General features: G+C 43.3%; 1 protein-coding gene and 1 non-coding gene across 3 annotated transcripts in view; both read right to left on the bottom strand.

Annotated features, from left to right (window-relative positions):
- Positions 1–230: 230 nt before the first annotated feature.
- CASP7 (caspase 7) overlaps positions 231–17,853 on the bottom strand; it is a 41,853-nt gene continuing 24,230 nt past the window's right edge. For both annotated transcript variants that reach the window (XM_055560186.1, XM_055560187.1), the window contains exons 3-7: positions 9,026–9,162; positions 8,295–8,423; positions 5,337–5,512; positions 4,653–4,782; positions 231–1,996 (exon numbers count right to left, since the gene is read on the bottom strand). In XM_055560186.1, coding sequence (XP_055416161.1) covers positions 1,773–1,996; positions 4,653–4,782; positions 5,337–5,512; positions 8,295–8,423; positions 9,026–9,162 — 796 coding nt within the window. In that variant the 3' untranslated portion in view covers positions 231–1,772. The remainder of the gene's footprint in view (positions 1,997–4,652; positions 4,783–5,336; positions 5,513–8,294; positions 8,424–9,025; positions 9,163–17,853) is intronic.
- On the bottom strand, positions 5,233–5,305 carry TRNAG-CCC (transfer RNA glycine (anticodon CCC)). Its single transcript has one exon. It is a non-coding gene; the product is annotated as a tRNA-Gly (tRNA).

The raw sequence follows: 17,853 nt of genomic DNA, 5'->3' as shown, positions 1-17,853 counted from the left end.
CTAAGTGATGATTTACTTGTTGTTTTATTAGTGTCCTAGCTTCAAAAGAAATTATGAATTACGTTCTGTGTTGAGGTCAAGTCATAGGGTCAGTTCTTATTCTGTTTTCTCATTTTCCAACTGCCATAAAAACAAAACAAAACAAAACTTCAAAAGGAAAGCAAACTGAGCAGATTAGGAATTAACCATATTTTAATCAATAAATATAAACACTTGTTAACAAGTTACTAGGCAAAATAAAACAGTAATTTATCAAGAATTCAAAAGAGAACACCACCTTGAAAGCACAGGGCAAACATTTTCACCATAAACCTTTCTCCATTTAGAGAATTAGAGGTCACAAAAATTTACTCTGAATAAAGCTTGGAATAACCTAAAAAGTTCCAGGTAGATTATAAAGCTAAAATAGATGATTTTGCACATAGTAGGTAATGCACAGATTGTCTGACAACTCAATGAATAAATGACTGAATGGATGAATCGCTGAACACGGGGAATAGAATTCCTTCTGTTCACATTGTGAACCAGGCCCATAACCATTTCTCGTTCCTTCTCTGCCTCACTATGCCTGGCTATGCTCTGTATTGCAGGAAATCACATTTCCAAGGACCCTTGCCAGATGGCTTCCAGGTAGAGCTGGAAGGGTAAGGTGTTGAAGGAAGATTACAGGGCAGGAGGCGAGGTGGAAAAAATGAGGAATTTTTCCAGGTCTGACTCATCTGGTGTTGTTTCATCGTGGGCAGTGGCTTTGTCCCTGCCATTGTTTCATTTCCTACAACTCCTGGGCGGTCTAGCTCCCACCAGGCAGCCCCACCATGGTTTCAGCTCCTGTGCAGGATCCCAGTTTCTGGACTTAAGGAACCACACCTCCTCATAAGCCTATGTGACAACGCATGTGCATGTTAGGTCACCTCTGTGGTGTCCGACTCTGTGACTCTATGGCCTACAGCCCACCAGGCTCCTCTGTCCATGGGATTCTCCAGGCAAGAATACTGGAGTGGGTTGCCATGCCCTCCTCCAGGGGAATCTTCCTGATCCAGGGATTGAACCCGAGTCTCTTAGCTTTCCTGCATTGGCAGGCGGGTTCTTCATCACTAGTGCCACGTGGGTTACAGCTTCCTGTCATTTATCTTCTCTTTCATCATCTATGTATGTAAATTTCCTCTATTAAATTCTCTCTACTGAAATACCTAGAATGGTTTCCGTTTTCTTGACTGGATCCCGACTGCTACATATTAGAATCATTTTATTTTTTCCTGCCTCTTAACATATCTGGGAATTTTTGCACAAGAATCTTCCCTAAGTCAATGAAAAATTCACTCAAACTGCATTCGATATTCCACTTTCTGCAATATAGGCGAATGAATATCCCTTTGGCTGTTTTTTGTCAAGACTCTCTTTGCCACTACGAATATGACTCTGACAGTCTTCCAAAGTCACCACCAGTTATGGTGGACACAGTCAAAAGTCATTTGCAGAGGTCATTTTTGTTGTATGTACTAAGTGCGACAACAAGAAGAAAGACAAACAAAATGAATCTTAAGAGAAAAAGTCATCAAATGGATAACAATGTAAAAAGAAAAGTCTCTGAAAATTCAGAGACCGTAAGACAGCACCAGAGAGTTTCTTTCCCATTGAATCAATAATTTTCCTGAAATTAAAATCTTTTAGAATTTCTGGATCTTTTAAGAGCATTACAAAAAAAATTTCTGATTCATCAACAAATGATCCATAGCTTCTCAGCTGGTGCATTCCCCTGGAATGAATTATCTTCAGAAGTAGAGTTCCTTGGTGAGCATGGAGACCACACATGGAATCTGCTTCTTCTTGTGGAAGTGTGGGTCATCAGACTGGGATTCAAAGTGCCTGGCCACCCTGTCATTCACCCGGGTGAGGATCTGCAAGATCTCCAGGCTCTTCCCATGCTCATTCAGGATGGAACAGAGGGCCTGCACAAACCAGGAGCCACTCCCTGGGCTCCTCCATGAATAATAGCCTTCAATGGGAGAAGAGAAAGGAGATGAAGTCAGCTGACCTGGCTGCTGCTTTGCTCACTACCCAGAAGGAGCTGTCTGTGACTGGGGCCTTCATATGCGCTCTTCTGAAATGACCTCAGTCCCCACTTACCCATACTGCATATGTGTTCTCCAAACTCTGTACTCCAGGGAATCATTCTAAAACACAAATCTCATGTTGTCCCTGAGAAATGGAATATTTCCTGCCATATCAGTAAACGAGGATGTCATAGTCATCAGTGACTGCAGCTCTCCAATGTGAGCTGGTGAGCCCAAAGGGCACTCAGGAAGGAGAAGAATACCTGTGATCTAGCAGCCAGCAGACTGCAGCCACTCCTGATGGTGAGCCTCAAGGGAGCTCAGGTTGTGAAAAACACAGGATACTGGACCCAGTAGTTGATGCATATGAAAGCAGTGATTTCAGGCAGTTCAGACTCTTGCCTCTTCCCATACATAGAGAAGCACTACATTAATTTGGGTTATCTGGTTTTCTTTAATTAACAATAGCCTTTTGATGTTCAAACTACCTGCCCTTTTGTTGCAAAACTTCTATATAACCTGGCTCCTTCCCTTGTCTCCTTGGAGTTCTCCCAAGATTACTTGAGATGCTATCTCCTGGGCTTAAGTCCTAAAAATTTCCATGTAATAAAACATAACTCTCAAGTTTTAGGTTGTGAATATTTTTTAAGTCGACATCCCTCTCTCGTGTAAAACGGCTCCTTCTATATGAGGGTGAAATTTAGGCTGCTTAGCACCTCCTGCAGGGCCCACCACAACTGGGTCCCCATTTCCCTGTCTAGGTTTGAACCTTGTTCATGCCCAGTCCTGCAGTCCATGGGGTTGTGAACAGTTGGACACAACTTGGCTAATGAACAACAACAACAACAACATGCCCAGTCATACCCTGTGCTATGGCCTCTCTCTCCTCCCTGGGCCACATCAGTGAAGAGGCAGTGGTCTACAAGCTAGGGTATCAGGTCTCATCAGAAGCCACAATGCCTGGCACCTTGATCTCAACCTCCAGAACTGTGAAAAATGAACTTCTGCTCCCCAGCCTGTGGACTTACATTAGAGCTGCCTGAAAAGACTAACACACCCCGTGGTCCAGCTTTTGAGTTTTACCAATGCATTGAGCCACCTGCCCCTGGGCACTTTGTCTGATAAGCCATTTCAACCTTCCTCCTGTTATTTGATTTTTTAAGACTCGGTTACAGAAATTCTTTCTTCAGAAGCCTCTCTCACTTGCCTCCCTAGAATTCACCCTTAGATTCACCCTTCTTCCTTCAGTTCTGCCAGACCCGGCTTAGGGCCCCTCCAACTCAACTGACAGGTTGGATTGCACAACTACATGCTCCCATGACTCTGCCTTCCTCTCAAGGGCAGGAACCAAATTTCTTTTTTTACAGGACTCTTAAAACTTGTGAAGTTTCCATTCTCACAAAATCTCATCTGTACATCTTTCCAGAGCTGGTTTTCCAAACACAACAGCCAACTTACTGTAACCAGGACTTCTATACCAAGCACTTGACAAACGACTACCACAGCTGGGAGAATTCTGAGTGATGGTTTTTACCCCAAACAATGGAACTTCACTGAACTTGCTCAGGCTAACCCAAGCAAGAGGGAGGCTTGCTTGCTGCTGGCATTTCTGGTGCTTGTTTACAGGCTACTGTATAAAGGAATCCTGGTCTGAGCTATATGACTCTATTATGTATGAAAATCTCTATATGACCTTGGGCAGGTCACTTAAACTTACTCAAGCTCAATTTTTGTTTTTCTATCTGTAAAATGAGGACAGAAGTAACACCCTTCCTAACTACTACAGAATTATTTCAGGGTAAAAGACATGAAAAACACTCAGTAAATAGGTGCCATAGACACGCTTGTTCTTACAATTACCAATAATAATAACACTCATAAATGAGAGAATTCAGCTTTCTTTTGGAGAGAAAAGTGACTATATCCCCATGGTAAGCAGAATAGTGGCCCTCAGAAATGCTCATGCCATAAAGCAGGGGTCCTCAGGATCTAATGCCTGATGACCTGAGGTGGAGCTGATGTAATAATAATAGAAATAAAGTGCACAATACATGTAATGTGTTTGAATCATCTGGAAACCATCCACCCCCACCCTGGTCCATGGAAAACCTATTTTCCATGAATCATGTCCCTGGTGCCAAAAAGGCTGGGAATTGCTGCCCTAGAGCACTTCACAGATGGGGCTAAGGTCAAGGAAACAAGATAGAGAAATTATCCTGGGATTATCCAGACGGGACTAGTCTAACCACAGGAGCCCTTATAAGAGGGTCAGAAAGAACGTTAAGGATGGAAGGAGAGTCAGGTATGAGGCTGCGGGCTTTGAAGCTGGAGGAAGGGGGCCACAGGCCAAGGGATGCAGGCAGTTCTAAACATTCTGGGAAAGCAAGGCTGTGGGTTTGCGCCCCCTACAGTCTCTAGAAGGAACTGCTGCCCATTCTGGAATTCTGACCTGCGAACTGTAAGATAATACATTTGTGTGTGTTCAGCCACCATGTTTGCTGCAATTTATCACTGCAGCAATAGGAAACTAACACAGCTCCAAGTCTCCATTTCAAAGGTGGGATGCACAGTGTGGTTAGCAGACAAGGGACTTGATACCTGGAACTGTGGAATAGGCAAAGAGAAAGTCGGCTTCAACTGGGATCTTATATCGGGGATTAGCATCAGTGTCATTGATAGGTCCTGAGTCGGCCTGGATCCCGTCATCGAGCTCTGTCCCCCGGCAAGCCTAAAATCAAAGCAGAGATGGCTGCATGAAGCTGAGACTAGGAACACGTGTCCTATTCACAGCTGTATCCCACTGCAGTCTTAGAACTGTGCTTGGCATGTGCCAGCAACACAACGATGTCCAAGATAATCTGAAGATGTGTTGAATTACCAAGCAGAGCAAATAAAAAGACTATAATGTCTTAAACTCAGATAATTTGTGATCCAATGCAAATATAGATGCCAAGCATTAGAGGTAGAAAAATACAACCTAAATTTGCATACCCCAATGGAAACAGCATGTAGATTTGTAAAAAATGATACAAGCCAAGTCACTCTGTAATCTTTTTTCATTTCTATTGACTTCGTTTTTTTTTTAATTATTTTAATACTTAAAGAAAATTAATTTATTTGTCTGTGCTGGGTCTTAATTGCAGCTTAGTTGCACTTAGTTATAACATGTGGGATCCAGTTCCCTGACCAGGGATTGAACCTGGGCCCCCGGCATTGGGAGAGCAGAGTCTTAGCCACTGGACTACCAGGGAAGTCTCTCTATAGACTCCGAAAAGGGATTACCTGAATGAAGAAGAGTTTGGGTTTCTCTAACAGGGTTTTGCATCGATCCCCTCTAAAATGGGCTGTCAAGTCCTTTATTGCTATCTTGTCATCTGTTCCATAAATTAAATTTTCTTCTCCATGGCTTAATAAGATGCAGGCAAAGCAGGCTGAATTTCTGTGGTCTTCTTCAGAAGCTGCAAGCCATTGAAACATTGAAAAGTTAAAATATGACTCCTGGGTGTGGGACCTCAGAGGTACTGTTCCCTTCCAGTCTGGCGGCTGCCACTGATGAAGAGGGACAGGCAGAAGGTGGAGGAGCACCCCTGTATGACACTGAGGAGAGGTCAGAGGGAGAATTCTAGAATTCCCACTGAGTCTGAAACCAGAACGAGGCTGCCTCACGTGGAAGAGAATCCCACAGGCAAGCGGGCTTCAGGCAGCTCCTGGGACAGCATACTGGGCTGCTGAAGGCCAGGGTCTTGCTTAGATCTGTGACACTGGGCCAGCTGCTTAACCATTTTGTGTCTTGGTTTTCTTGTCTGTAAAATGGAGCTACCCATTAAATGGGTTGATATTTGCAAAGCAGATCACATGAGTATCAAGCAAGTATTTGTTAAAGAAAATAAAACACACTAAGTGAAACAAGACTCTGACTAAGGAAAAGAGGCCCTATGATTTCAGGTATATGAGGTTCCTAGGGTAATCAGGTTCACCAAGAAGAAAGCAGAATGGTGGTTACCAGGGGCTGAGGGGATGGGAAACAGGGCCTTAGGGTTTAATGGGGACAGAGTTTCAGTTGTGCAAGATGAAAAGAGTTCTTCTGGAGGTAGGTGGTGGTGGTTGCCAAACAAGGTGAATGTATTACATTTACTGAAAAGAAAAGAAAGAAAGAGTTAATCACTCAGTCATGTCCGACTCTTTGAGATCCCATGAACTGTAACCCGCCAGGTTCCTCTGTCCATGGGATTCTCCAGGCAAGAATATTGGAGTGGGTTGCCATGCCCTCCTCCAGGGGATCTTCCCGACCAGGATCAAATGTGGATCTCTTACATCTCTCCTGCATTGGCAGGCGGGTTCTTTACGACTAGCACCATCTGGGAAGGCCCAGTAAGTTGGCTTAGCTTGATCTCATCTACGGTTCCATGGTTCCAACTAACTAGTTAGCTAGAAACTATGCACTATAGTAGAAACTATGCACTATAACCTTTCTTCTTCTCTTCATCCGTGATGAGAGAAGAGTAAGATTCAGAATTTCTTAATTCCATGGCAGTCAAGTGGTTAGGACTCCATGCTCTCACTGCTGAGGGTCTGGGTTTGATTCCTGGTTGGGGAGCTAAAATTCCACAAGCTGCGATATGGCCAAGAAAATAATAGTAGTAAAAGAATTTCCTGAACACCTACTGCAGCAGTGATCTAGGTACTTTGCCTGAGTTACCTTCCTTAATCTCTACAAGAGCCCCTTGAAGTAGGCCTCATTCATTTTTATTTCACTGATAAAAAATGGCATCTCAGAGACGTCCTAGAACTTTGCCCTGTCAAGAAAAATCACCACGTTGCTATTTTGATAGGACGACAAATGAGAATTCTGTGATCCTGACATGACCTGGGCTCAGGTGGAATAATCTGCTTTTTAAAAAATATTTATTTTTATTTACTTATTTGGCTGTATGGAATCCTAATAGCAGCATGTAGGAGCTTCGATCTTCCTTGTGGAATGTGGAAGCTTTCTAAGAAGTCTTAGTTGTGGCATGTAAATTCCCTGACCAGGGATCCAACCTGGGCCCCCTGCATTGGGAGCATGCAGTCTTAGCCACCTGACCTCCAGGGAAGTCCCAGTATAATTCACTTTTCATAAGAACAGAAACCACCATTGGGACAAGTCCTTATATCTGTATAGGGCATTACCCTTCTCAAATCATGCTCACAAGCTTTCCCTCAGCTAATGCTAATTGTAACCCCAAGAAGCAGGACTTGCTGTATCATGATCCACATTTCAGGAAAGCAAAAAACCAGGAGGGCATAGACACCCTGCCTTGCTCACCCTTGGACTGCTCAAACTTGGACTAGACCCCAAACGTGTACTCATGATTTCCAGTCTGCTCTACCATGTGGCCTACTAGGGTACAGAAGGTCGGCTCTTAAGATCCTTGTTTGAAGAAGTAAGGAAAAGATGCCTGGTTTTTAAAAATGTAAGAGATGGGTACTTAAGAGAGAATGTTATAAGGTGGGGGGAGGGACCTTTTTCTTGTTTAGCTGCGCATCTGAGAAAAGCATCAGTGGTTGAAACTTTCTACCCTCTGCCCATGGGTCACTGTCTAACAGGTTGGGAGGGTGTTACTTTCAATTATTTGCCCTAAATGTGAGAATATCATAGGTAGCTTCCACTAGATAGGTGTGGGGTAATAGAAAACATAATTGTTCTGGAACTAGTTAATGCTTGAGTTTTGGTCCTGCTCCTCCTAACTGTGCCTTCAGTATGACCCTTATTCTCTCTCTAAATCTCTGTCCCTACATTTATGAAATGGGCACGATGATGTTGTTGGCCAACACGGCAGGGGTTCCATTAAAGATCTAAAGAAACAATTCTGTGAACACGTTGTGTAAGAAGTAAGGTAGTTCTGAAGTGTATGGGGATTATTATTCTCTGTCTGCCACCAGTGAAAATTTATACTTAAACTCTGTTCTGGACAGAAAGGTAAGATTTGCTACTTTAGTAGCCTTTTGAAATTGAGACTGTTTTGTAGCTACAGAACCTATTGCTGTGAGGTAAGCTGCTTTCCTCCTTTGAGGGGGAAATCTAAGTTTACCAAGAGAGACAGGTGTCCTGGAGATAGGTATGCAGTCACCTGGAGGAAGGAAAGGCCTCCCACGCTGAGATCCCTCCCCCCGTCATGTGAAGGCAGCTTCTCAGACCAGGTGGGGCCGGCTCCACTGGGGAGCAGGAAGATGACTGAAGGAGGAGGGGCAGGAGTGTACCTTTTTTCAGCAGATCTTGCATCTTGGCACAAGAGCAGTCGTTATAGACACTCACATCGAAACCCAGGCTCCGGAAGCACTTGAAAAGAGCCTCTGCATCTTTGTCTGTGCCGTTGCGGACACCCATTCCTGTGGGAATCGAGCACCGAGTTCACCGATGGGCGTCACATGCACAAAAGGTGAGTACCGCCACCCCCTTCCCCACCGAAAGGTAAGCCCCTTCATGTGGCTTGTACTCATGCTCAGTCATGTCCGACTCTCTGCTACCCCATGGTCTGCAGCCCACCAGGCTCCTCTGTCCATGGGGACTCTCCAGGCAAGAAGTGGAGTGGATTGCCACTTCCTCCTCCAGGGGATCTTCCCCACCCAGGGATCAAACCTGTGTCTCCTGTGGCTCCTGCACTGGCAGGCAGATTCTTTAGCACTAGCACCACCTGGGAAGCCCCATCACCTGGCTCAGCCAACACCAAACAGCTCGCCCCCACCTTCATCCTTTGAGTCCTTTGGTCCAAGCCCCACATCTGCTAACCCACATGATGGGAATCTCAAACTGAAAGTTCCCAGTTTCCCCTCATCCCTCTCTCCTGGACACGTGACACCACCTGCGCAGGGGCTGTCTGCTATAGCAAGTAGACACAGTGGTCTTCTGACCAACGTCTGATACCAGTCTGAATGAAGCTAAAGGAACTGGAAGGGAACAGAAGAGCTGAGCCCATGCCCCCAGCACCCACCTGTTATTCTGTCGAAGTTCTTGTTGTTTATGATGATGCATTTGCCCAACTTCTCAAAATTCATGTTATACTGATATTTAGGCACTCGGTCCCGGGGGATGTTGACTGATTTCCCTGAGTCATTTCTCTTCTTCTTACTGGGAAAATATAAAGCCAGTCAGGGGCTATCGAAGATGTCAGGACAGTAATGACCTCTTGATTTTACTACTACCATAAAAGGCATGCCTAAGAAAGCTGCAATGTCTGTGGGGAAAAAAAAGACCTGGGCTGGAAGATTGTTCTGTTTAACTGTCATATTTAAAGTGAGTAGTATCTCCTGCTTAATTTCATTAGATGCTACAGAAATGCCAACTGAAATCATAAGGCGATACCACTACGCTCCTTACAAGTGCTACAGGGTGTCGGTGATTATGCCTTAGAGTACAACAGGGTGTTCAGCACCTGGAGTTACTATTCGATGCTGGGGGAGCCCACTTTGTACATCCCTCTGTGGAAACTGGCAGAATCTACCAAAACTGAACTTACACATATCCTTTGAGAGACCCAGTCCACTCCTGGGTATCCAGCCCAAAGGAGAGCAGATGTTTACCTAAGGACAGAGCCACGCGTGTGCACAGCAGTACTGTTTAGTAACAGCCCCAAAGAGGGAGAAATCCAAATGTCCATTTACAGTAGAATGGATTAACTGTGGAATATTCGTACAGCCCAACACTACAGACATGGAAATGTGGGCTCAGACCACTGCAATCAAGCGAATATTACAATAAAGTGAGTCAGATGATTTTTTTTTTTTTTTGGTTTCCCAGTGTATATAAAAGTTATGTTTACACTACACTGTAGTCTACTGTGTGCAACAGCATTATTTCTTAAAAAAAAAATGTAGGTGTACCTTTATTAAAAATACTTTATTGCTGACTTCCCTGGTGGTCTAATGGCTAAGACTCTCCCAAATGCTGGGGGCCTGGGTCTGATCCCTGGTCAGTGAAGTAGATCCCACATGCCACAACAGAGGATCCTGCATGCCACCATGAAGACTGAAGATGCCACATGCTGGGACAAACACTTGGCACCGCCAAATAAACTAATACATAATTTAAAAACCTGCTAAAAAATTCTAACCATCATCTGACAACATGGGGTTTGTCACAAGCCTTCAATATGTAAAAAAAAAAAATTCATGATCTGTGATGCATGATGAATAGAGTGCATTAAAACACATGCCTACAATAACGAGATGAATAAACTATGACAACACAGAGCCATGAGGATGCATCTCAGATAACACTGAGTGAAAAAACCTAGACACAAAAGGGTACATAAGTGTGTGCACTTCTCCATATGGATCTTATCATTCAATCAACATTTCCATGAAAGGGGGAAAAAGGAATAGTAACTTAAAATGGAAAGTAGGCCCCTTCCAATCTCCAGACACTGACCATCCAGTTTTCTAAGAGTCAGGCACACAGGCACTGAAGCTGGAACCTGGGGCATTGTTGACAGGGTAGAGGGAAAAAACATCAGATTGAGTGGGGAGATGCATCGCTAGTCACCCACCAGAATGTAAATTCCATCAGAGAAAATATATCTATATATATTCTGAAAATAAAATCTCTTCTGAAAAATCGCAGAATCCCCAATACCTAGAACAATGCCTGGCTTGTAAGTTGCTCAATAAATATTTTGCTATAAGCTACAGATCAATATCCTTCATGAATACAGATGCAAAAATCCTTGATGAAATCTTAGAAGCCAATTCTGCAAATCTATAAATAGGATTATACAGCATGACTAAGTATGATTGATCCCATGAACACAAGGTCAATTTAACATCTGAAAATCAATCTATATAATCCATCATATTAATAGAATAAAGGACAAAACCTATGTGATAAACTCAGTTGGTGCAAAAAAGCATTTGACAAAACCCAATACCCTGCTGAGTTAAATTCACCCACTCCAGTCCATTTTAGTTCGCTGATTCTTAAAATGTCAGTGTTCACTCTTGCCATCTCCTGTTTGGCCACTTCCAATTGACCTTGATTCATATCCTGAACATTCTAGGTTCCTATGCAATATTGCTCTTTACAGCATCGGACTTTACTTCCATCATCAGTCACATCCACAACTGGGTATTGTTTTTGCTTTGGCTCCGTCTCTTCAATCTGGAGTTATTTCTCCACTGATCTCAAGTAGCATATTGGGCACCTGCCAACCTGGGGAGTTCATCTTTCAGTGTCCTATCTTTTTGCCTTTTCATACTGTTCATGGAGTTCTCAAGGCAAGAATACTGAAGTGGTTTGCCATTCCCTTCTCCAGTGGACCATGTTTTGTCAGAACTCTCCACCATGACCTGTCTATCTTGGGTGGCCCTAAATGGCATGGCTCATAGTTTCATTGAGTTAGACAAGGCTGTGGTCCATGTGATCATTTTGATTAGTTTTCTGTGACTGTGGTTTTCACTGTGTCTGCCCTCTGATGGAGAAGGATAAGAGGCTTATGGAAGCTTCATAATGGGAGAGACTAACTGAGGGGGAAACTGGGTCTTATTTTGATGCAGGGTCATGCATAGCAAATCTTTAATCCAGTTTTCTGTTGATGGGTGGAGCTGTGTTCCCTCCCCGTTGTTTGACCTGAGGCCAAACTATGATGGAGGTAAGAATCCTTTAGAAGAAATGGAGTAGCCCTCATAATCAACAAAAGAGTACAAAATGCAGTATTTGGATGCAATCTCAAAAATGACAGAATGATCTCTGTTCCTTTCTAAGGCAAACCATTCAATATCACAGTAATCCAAGTCTATGCCCCAACCAGTAATGCTGAAGAAGCTGAAGTTAAACAGTTCTATGAAGAGCTACAAGACCTTCTAGGGCTAATACCCAAAGAAGATGTCCTTTTCATTGTAGGGGACTGGAACGCAAAAGTAGGAAGTCAAGAAACACCTGGAGTAACAGGCAAATTTGGCCTTGGAGTACAAAATGAAGCAGGGCAAAGCTAATAGAGTTTTGCCAAGAGAACACACTGGTCATAGCAAACACCCTCTTCCAACAACACAAGAGAAGACTTTACACATGGACATCACCAGGTAGTCAATAAACAAATCAGATTGATTATATTCTTTGCAGCCAAAGATGGAGAAGCTCTATATAGTCAGCAAAAACAAGACTGGAAGCCGACTGTGGCTCAGATCATGAACTCCTTATTGCCAAATTTAGACTTATATTGAATAAAGTAGGGAAAACCACTAGACCATTCAGGTATGATCTAAATCAAATCCCTTATGATTATACAGTGGAAGTGAGAAATAGATTTAAGGGCCTAGATCTGATAGACAGAGTGCCAGAACTATGGATGGAAGTTTATGACACTGTACAGGAGGCAGTGATCAAGACCACCCCCAAGAAAAAGAAATGCAAAAAGGCAAAATGGTTGTTTGAGGAGGCCTTACAAATAGCTGAGAAAAGAAGAGAAGTGAAAGGCAAAGGAGAAAAGGAAAGATATACCCATTTGAATGCAGAGTTCCAAAGAAGAGCAAGGAGACATAAGAAAGTCTTCCTCAGTGATCAGTGCAAAGAAATAGAGGTAAACAACAGAGTGGGAAAGACTAGAGATCTCTTCAAGATAATTAGAGATACTAAGGGAATATTTCATGCAAAGATGGGCTCGATAAAGGACAGAAATGGTATGAACTTAACAGAAACAGAAGACATTAAGGTGAGGTGGCAAGAATACACAGAAGAACTGTACAAAAAAGATCTTCATGAACCAGATAACCACGATGGTGTGATCACTCACCTAGAACCAGACATCCTGGAATGAGAAGTCAAATGGGCCTTAGGAAGCATCACTATGAACAAAGCTGAAGGTGATGGAATTCCAATTGAGCTATTTCAAATCCTAAAAGATGATGCTGTGAAACTGCTGCACTCAATATGCCAGCAAATCTGGAAAACTCAGCAGTGATCACAGGACTGGAAAAGGTCTGTTTTCTTTCCAATCCCAAAGAAAGGCAACAAAGAATGCTCAAACTACTGTACAATTGCACTCATCTCACATGCTAGCAAAGTAATGCTCAAAATTCTCCAAGCCAGGCTTCAACAGTACGTGAACTGTGAAATTCCAGATGTTCAAGCTGGATTTAGAAAAGGCAGAGGAACCAGAGATCAAATTGCCAACATCCTCTGGATCATTGAAAAAGCGAAAGAGTTACAGAAAAACATCTACTTCTGCTTTATTGACTACACTAAAGTCTTTGACTCTGTGGATCACAACAAACTGGAAAACTCTTAAAGAGATGGGAATACCAGATCACCCTACCTGCCTCCTAAGAAATCTGTATGCAGGTCAAGAAGCAACAGTTAGAACTGGACACGGAACAAGAGACTGGTATGTCAAAGCTGTATGTTGTCACCCTGCTTATTTAATTTATATGCAGAGTACATCATGAGAAATGCCAGGCTGGAAGAAGCACAAGCTGGAATCAAGATTGCCGGGAGAAATATCAATAACCTCAGATACGCAGATGACATCACCTTATGGCAGAAAACAAAGAAGAACTAAAGAGCCTCTCAATGAAAGTGAAAGAGGAGAGTGAAAATGTTGGCTTAAAACTCAACATTCAGAAAACTAAGATCATGGCATCTGGTCCCATCACTTCATGGTAAATAGATGCGGAAACAATGGAAACAGTGACAGACTTCCAAACAGTCAATCCCAAAGGAAATTAGTCCTGAATGTTCATTGGAAGGACTGATACTGAAGCTGAAACTCCAATACTTTTGCCACCTGATGTGAAGAACTGACTCACTGGAAAAGACCCTGATGCTGGAAAGATTGAAGGCGGGAGGAGAAGGGGATGACAGAGGATGAGATGGTTGGATGGCATCACCGACTCAATGGATATGAGTTTGAGCAAGCTCTGGTAGATGGTGATGGACAGGGAAGCCTGGCTTGCTGCAGTCCATGGGGTCTCAAAAGAGTTGGACATGACTGAGCAACTAAACTAAACCGAACACCCTGCTATGAGAAAAATCATAATTAGACTAGGATTACAATGGAACTAACTCAGCCTGCAAAGGGCATCTATGAAAAACCCACTGCTAATATCATATTTGATGAAATAAAATTTATATTTTTAGGAAGGGCAAGAAAAAATTAAACACAAACTTGTTTGTTTGGGCTTCCCCTCCCTTCCTATTGTGCAGTAAGCCTCTGCATTATACAGTAACCAGGGCTCTTCTAGGATGCGGAGAAGGCAATGGCTCCCTGTACTCCAGTACTCCTGCCTGGAAAATCCCATGGACGGAGGAGCCTGGTAGGCTGCAGTCCATAGGGTCGCTAAGAGTCGGACACGACTAAGTGACTTCACTTTTACGCACTGGAGAAGGAAATGGCAACCCACTCCATTGTTCTTGCCTGGAGAATCCCAGGGGCGGTGGAGCCTGGTGGGCTGCCGTCTATGGGGTCGCACAGAATTGGACACGACTGAAGCGACTTAGCAGCAGCAGCGGCAGCTTCTAGGATGGGACTGCCTGCTCAGCTGCAAAGATCAATACTTCTTTTTTCTTCTGATGCTAGCAATGTATATAATAGTCTTTCCTGATTCTCCAGGGGGTCATGGTGACTTGCTGCTGGCTTGCTTTGTGCTTACCTGGGACTATGTGTCTTTGGTGAACTCCATGTGAAATACCAGTGTGTCATTTTTAAAAAAAAATTAAGTTATTTATGTGGCTGCTTTGGGTCTTAGTTGTGGCACGTGGAATCTTTGTTGAGGCAGGCAGTCTCAGTATTTGTAGGGTAAGGGCTTAGGTGCTCCACGGCATACGGGACTTTAGTTCCTCGACTAGGGATTGAACTCGTGGTCACCACTGGACCACCAAAGTCCCCAGTATGCAATTTCGATGTACGATTCTACGTCTCAAAAATGTTTATAATTATGCCTTTCACTTCTAACAGGTAGAGCAGTTCTCAGAGCTTTCTGTGAATCTGCTTCCTAGAGTACAATTCTCAAGTTTCAAAACTCCTGTTTTTTCTGACTTTATAGTTAACTGAATTTTCACGACATACTTAATGATAAAAGGCTGAAAGCTTCCTGCTTGAGATCAGGAAAAAGTCAAGTATATCCATTCCTGCCACTTCTACTAAATACTGCAAGAAAGGTTTTAGTTGGGACAGTCAGGATTAAAAAAGTGTCATATGAATGAATGAATCAGGTTTTGTTTGCTCATTTGGCAGACATGGAAACTGAGGTCCACAGAGAGGAAGGGAGTTGTCCAAGTCACCCAGTTAGTGATCGGCAGAGTGGGACCATCCCAGGTCTCCTCCTTCATGTCAGAGTTCCAGAGCCCTATGCCCTTGAGTATTTGTTAGAGTGATGTATCCACCACCCTCCCAAAGCTCTGATCAAAAGTTGGAAGAAGGAGCTTCTTTGGTGGTTAAGTGGTTAAGACATCACCTTTAATGCAGGGGGTGAGGTTTCGATTCCTGGTCAGGGATCTAAGCTCCCACATGCCTTGCAGCCAAAACCCCAGACATAAAACAGAAGCAATGCTGTAGCAAATTCAATAAAGACCTTAAAAATGGTTCATATTAAAACCAATTTTTTTTTAAAAAGTTGGGATAAGTAAAATGAAAGTGAAAGCTGAGCTTGTTTCCTGGTCCAAGGGTCCTTTACTCTGGGTCTTCACTCGATGTTACCCGAGTTTATCAGAATCTGAAAGGAGGTGGCCTTTCCCTTCCTACCTTGGCCCACATTACAGATGAGCTGTGTAAGTTCAACATTCAGATTCCTTATTGCTGTTTTCAGCTTCAGCGTGACTTTATCTTCTACTTTTATAAGGTCAAATTTCTTCTGTCATATCATTTTATTTCTAAAAGAGAAATATCCTCAGTCTGGTCTCCTACCTTCTAAAGACTCCCCTTCTCCTTTGTTTCCTGTCTGTTTACAGGGGTGATGCCAATTCTCCTTCATCCTACTTCCCCCAGGGCTTTCCTGGTGGTTCAGTGGTAAAGAATCTGTCTTCAATGCAGGAGACATGGCTTCAATACCTCCGTCGGGAAGATTCTCTGGAGAAGGAAATGGCAATCCACTCCAGTATTCTTGCCTGGAGAATCCCATGAACAGAGGGGCGTGGTGGGCTAGAGTCCACAGGGTCGCAAAGAGTCGGACACGACTGAGCGACTAAACAATTTCCCCCAGAAAGGCAGTACAAAAGAGCCCTGGACTTGGGGTCAGACAGAGGTGTGCATTGTCCTGTGTGCCCTGGGTCGGTGAGTCTCCTTCACAGAGCATCAGCTTCCTCTCTTGAATTCCCTGGGGCCTCTGTGACTGTCACAAAACAGTGGGGAGTTTCGGTGACAGCAGGTCTTCCCGTGGCGTCTTCTCCCGCTCTAAGGCCTCCATAAAAGCTCAGAGATGAGTGTCAGCAAAAGTGTTTCTGTACTGGTCAAGGACACCCCATTTGGGGAGGAGCAGGACTGGTTTCCTTATTGCCACTGTGTCAGTGACCTCCACGGATGGTGTTCTCTGTGCAAGTTAAAATATCTACACCGTATTTCACACATTTACAGAATCTCTGGTCTTCAACTGACACCTCTGAGGTAGAAGGATGGGGTATAATCACACCCATTTTATACATAATAATAACAATAATTAGCATCTGTCAGTATTTCTCATGGGCTGCTATCTTGATAAAATTCTCATATCTGCATTTTCTCACTGACTCCTGACAGGTCTTTAGCTAATTTATGGCCACAGTCCATGGGGTCGCAAAAGAGTTGGATACAACCTAGCAACTAAACAACAAAGACCCTAACAAGAGGAGCATTAAGTCTGACATGCTGGAGGTCAAGTTTAAGCCCTTTAAGAGATAAAATTTTACTTTTGTTTTCTAAAATATAGATTATTTTCAAGCAATCTGTACAATGATATCCAAATAATAAACAAGCTGTGATATCTTCAGGCTGCCATTAACCCAACCTCAGGGGTGATAAGTCAAACTACACCAGCAAGTATCTTTTATAAGAAAAACAGGCTCTGGGGATTCCCTGGCCATTCAGTGGTTAGGATTCTGCACTATCCATGCTGAAGGCGAGGGGTTTGATCCCTGGTCAGAGAACTGAGATCTGTAAGCCACAGCACAGCCAAAGAGGAAAAAAAAAAAAAAAAGAAAAACAGGTTCAGCTAAAAGTTACATAAAGAAAAGGACTCAGTTTCTATCAGAACAGAATTTGGAAAATAAACTGCTTTAAAAATAGGAACACAAAAGTATGCATGTAAAGATACACACTTTAAAGAAAATACTTTCCATGGTTCTAAAAAGTACCTTAAAAATGAGTATGAATGTGATTCTGATCCCGATTAAATATCTTAAGGGAGGTAAGGACAACTTCCCTTTCTTACTCTTTCCCCAAAAAGAAGGCTGAGCACCAAAGAATTGTTGCTTTCCAATTGTGGTGCTAGAGAAGACTCTTGGACTTGGAGAGTCCCTTGGACTGCAAGGAGATCAAACCAGTCAATCCTAAAGGAAATAACCCTGAATACTCATTGGAAGGACTGATGCTGAGGCTGAAGCTCCAATAATCTGGCTACCTGATGCAAACAGCTGACTCATTGGAAAAGACCCTGATGCTGGGAAATATTGAAGACAAAAGGAGAAGAGAGAAGCAGAGGATGAAATGATTGGATAGCATCACTGATTCAATGGACATGAACTTGGGCAAACTCCAGGAGACAGTGAGGGGCAGGGAGTGCTGCAGTCCATGGGGTCACAAAGAGTCAGAGACGACTTAGTGACTGAACAAGAACAACAACATTCTTCCCCTAAACTGAA

The sequence above is a fragment of the Bubalus kerabau genome, chromosome 22 (assembly GCF_029407905.1).
Source record: "Bubalus kerabau isolate K-KA32 ecotype Philippines breed swamp buffalo chromosome 22, PCC_UOA_SB_1v2, whole genome shotgun sequence".
In the NCBI taxonomy this organism is placed as follows: Eukaryota; Metazoa; Chordata; class Mammalia; order Artiodactyla; family Bovidae; genus Bubalus; species Bubalus kerabau.
Note: the sequence above shows the minus strand (reverse complement) of the source record. Positions and strands in the feature narration are given on the sequence as shown.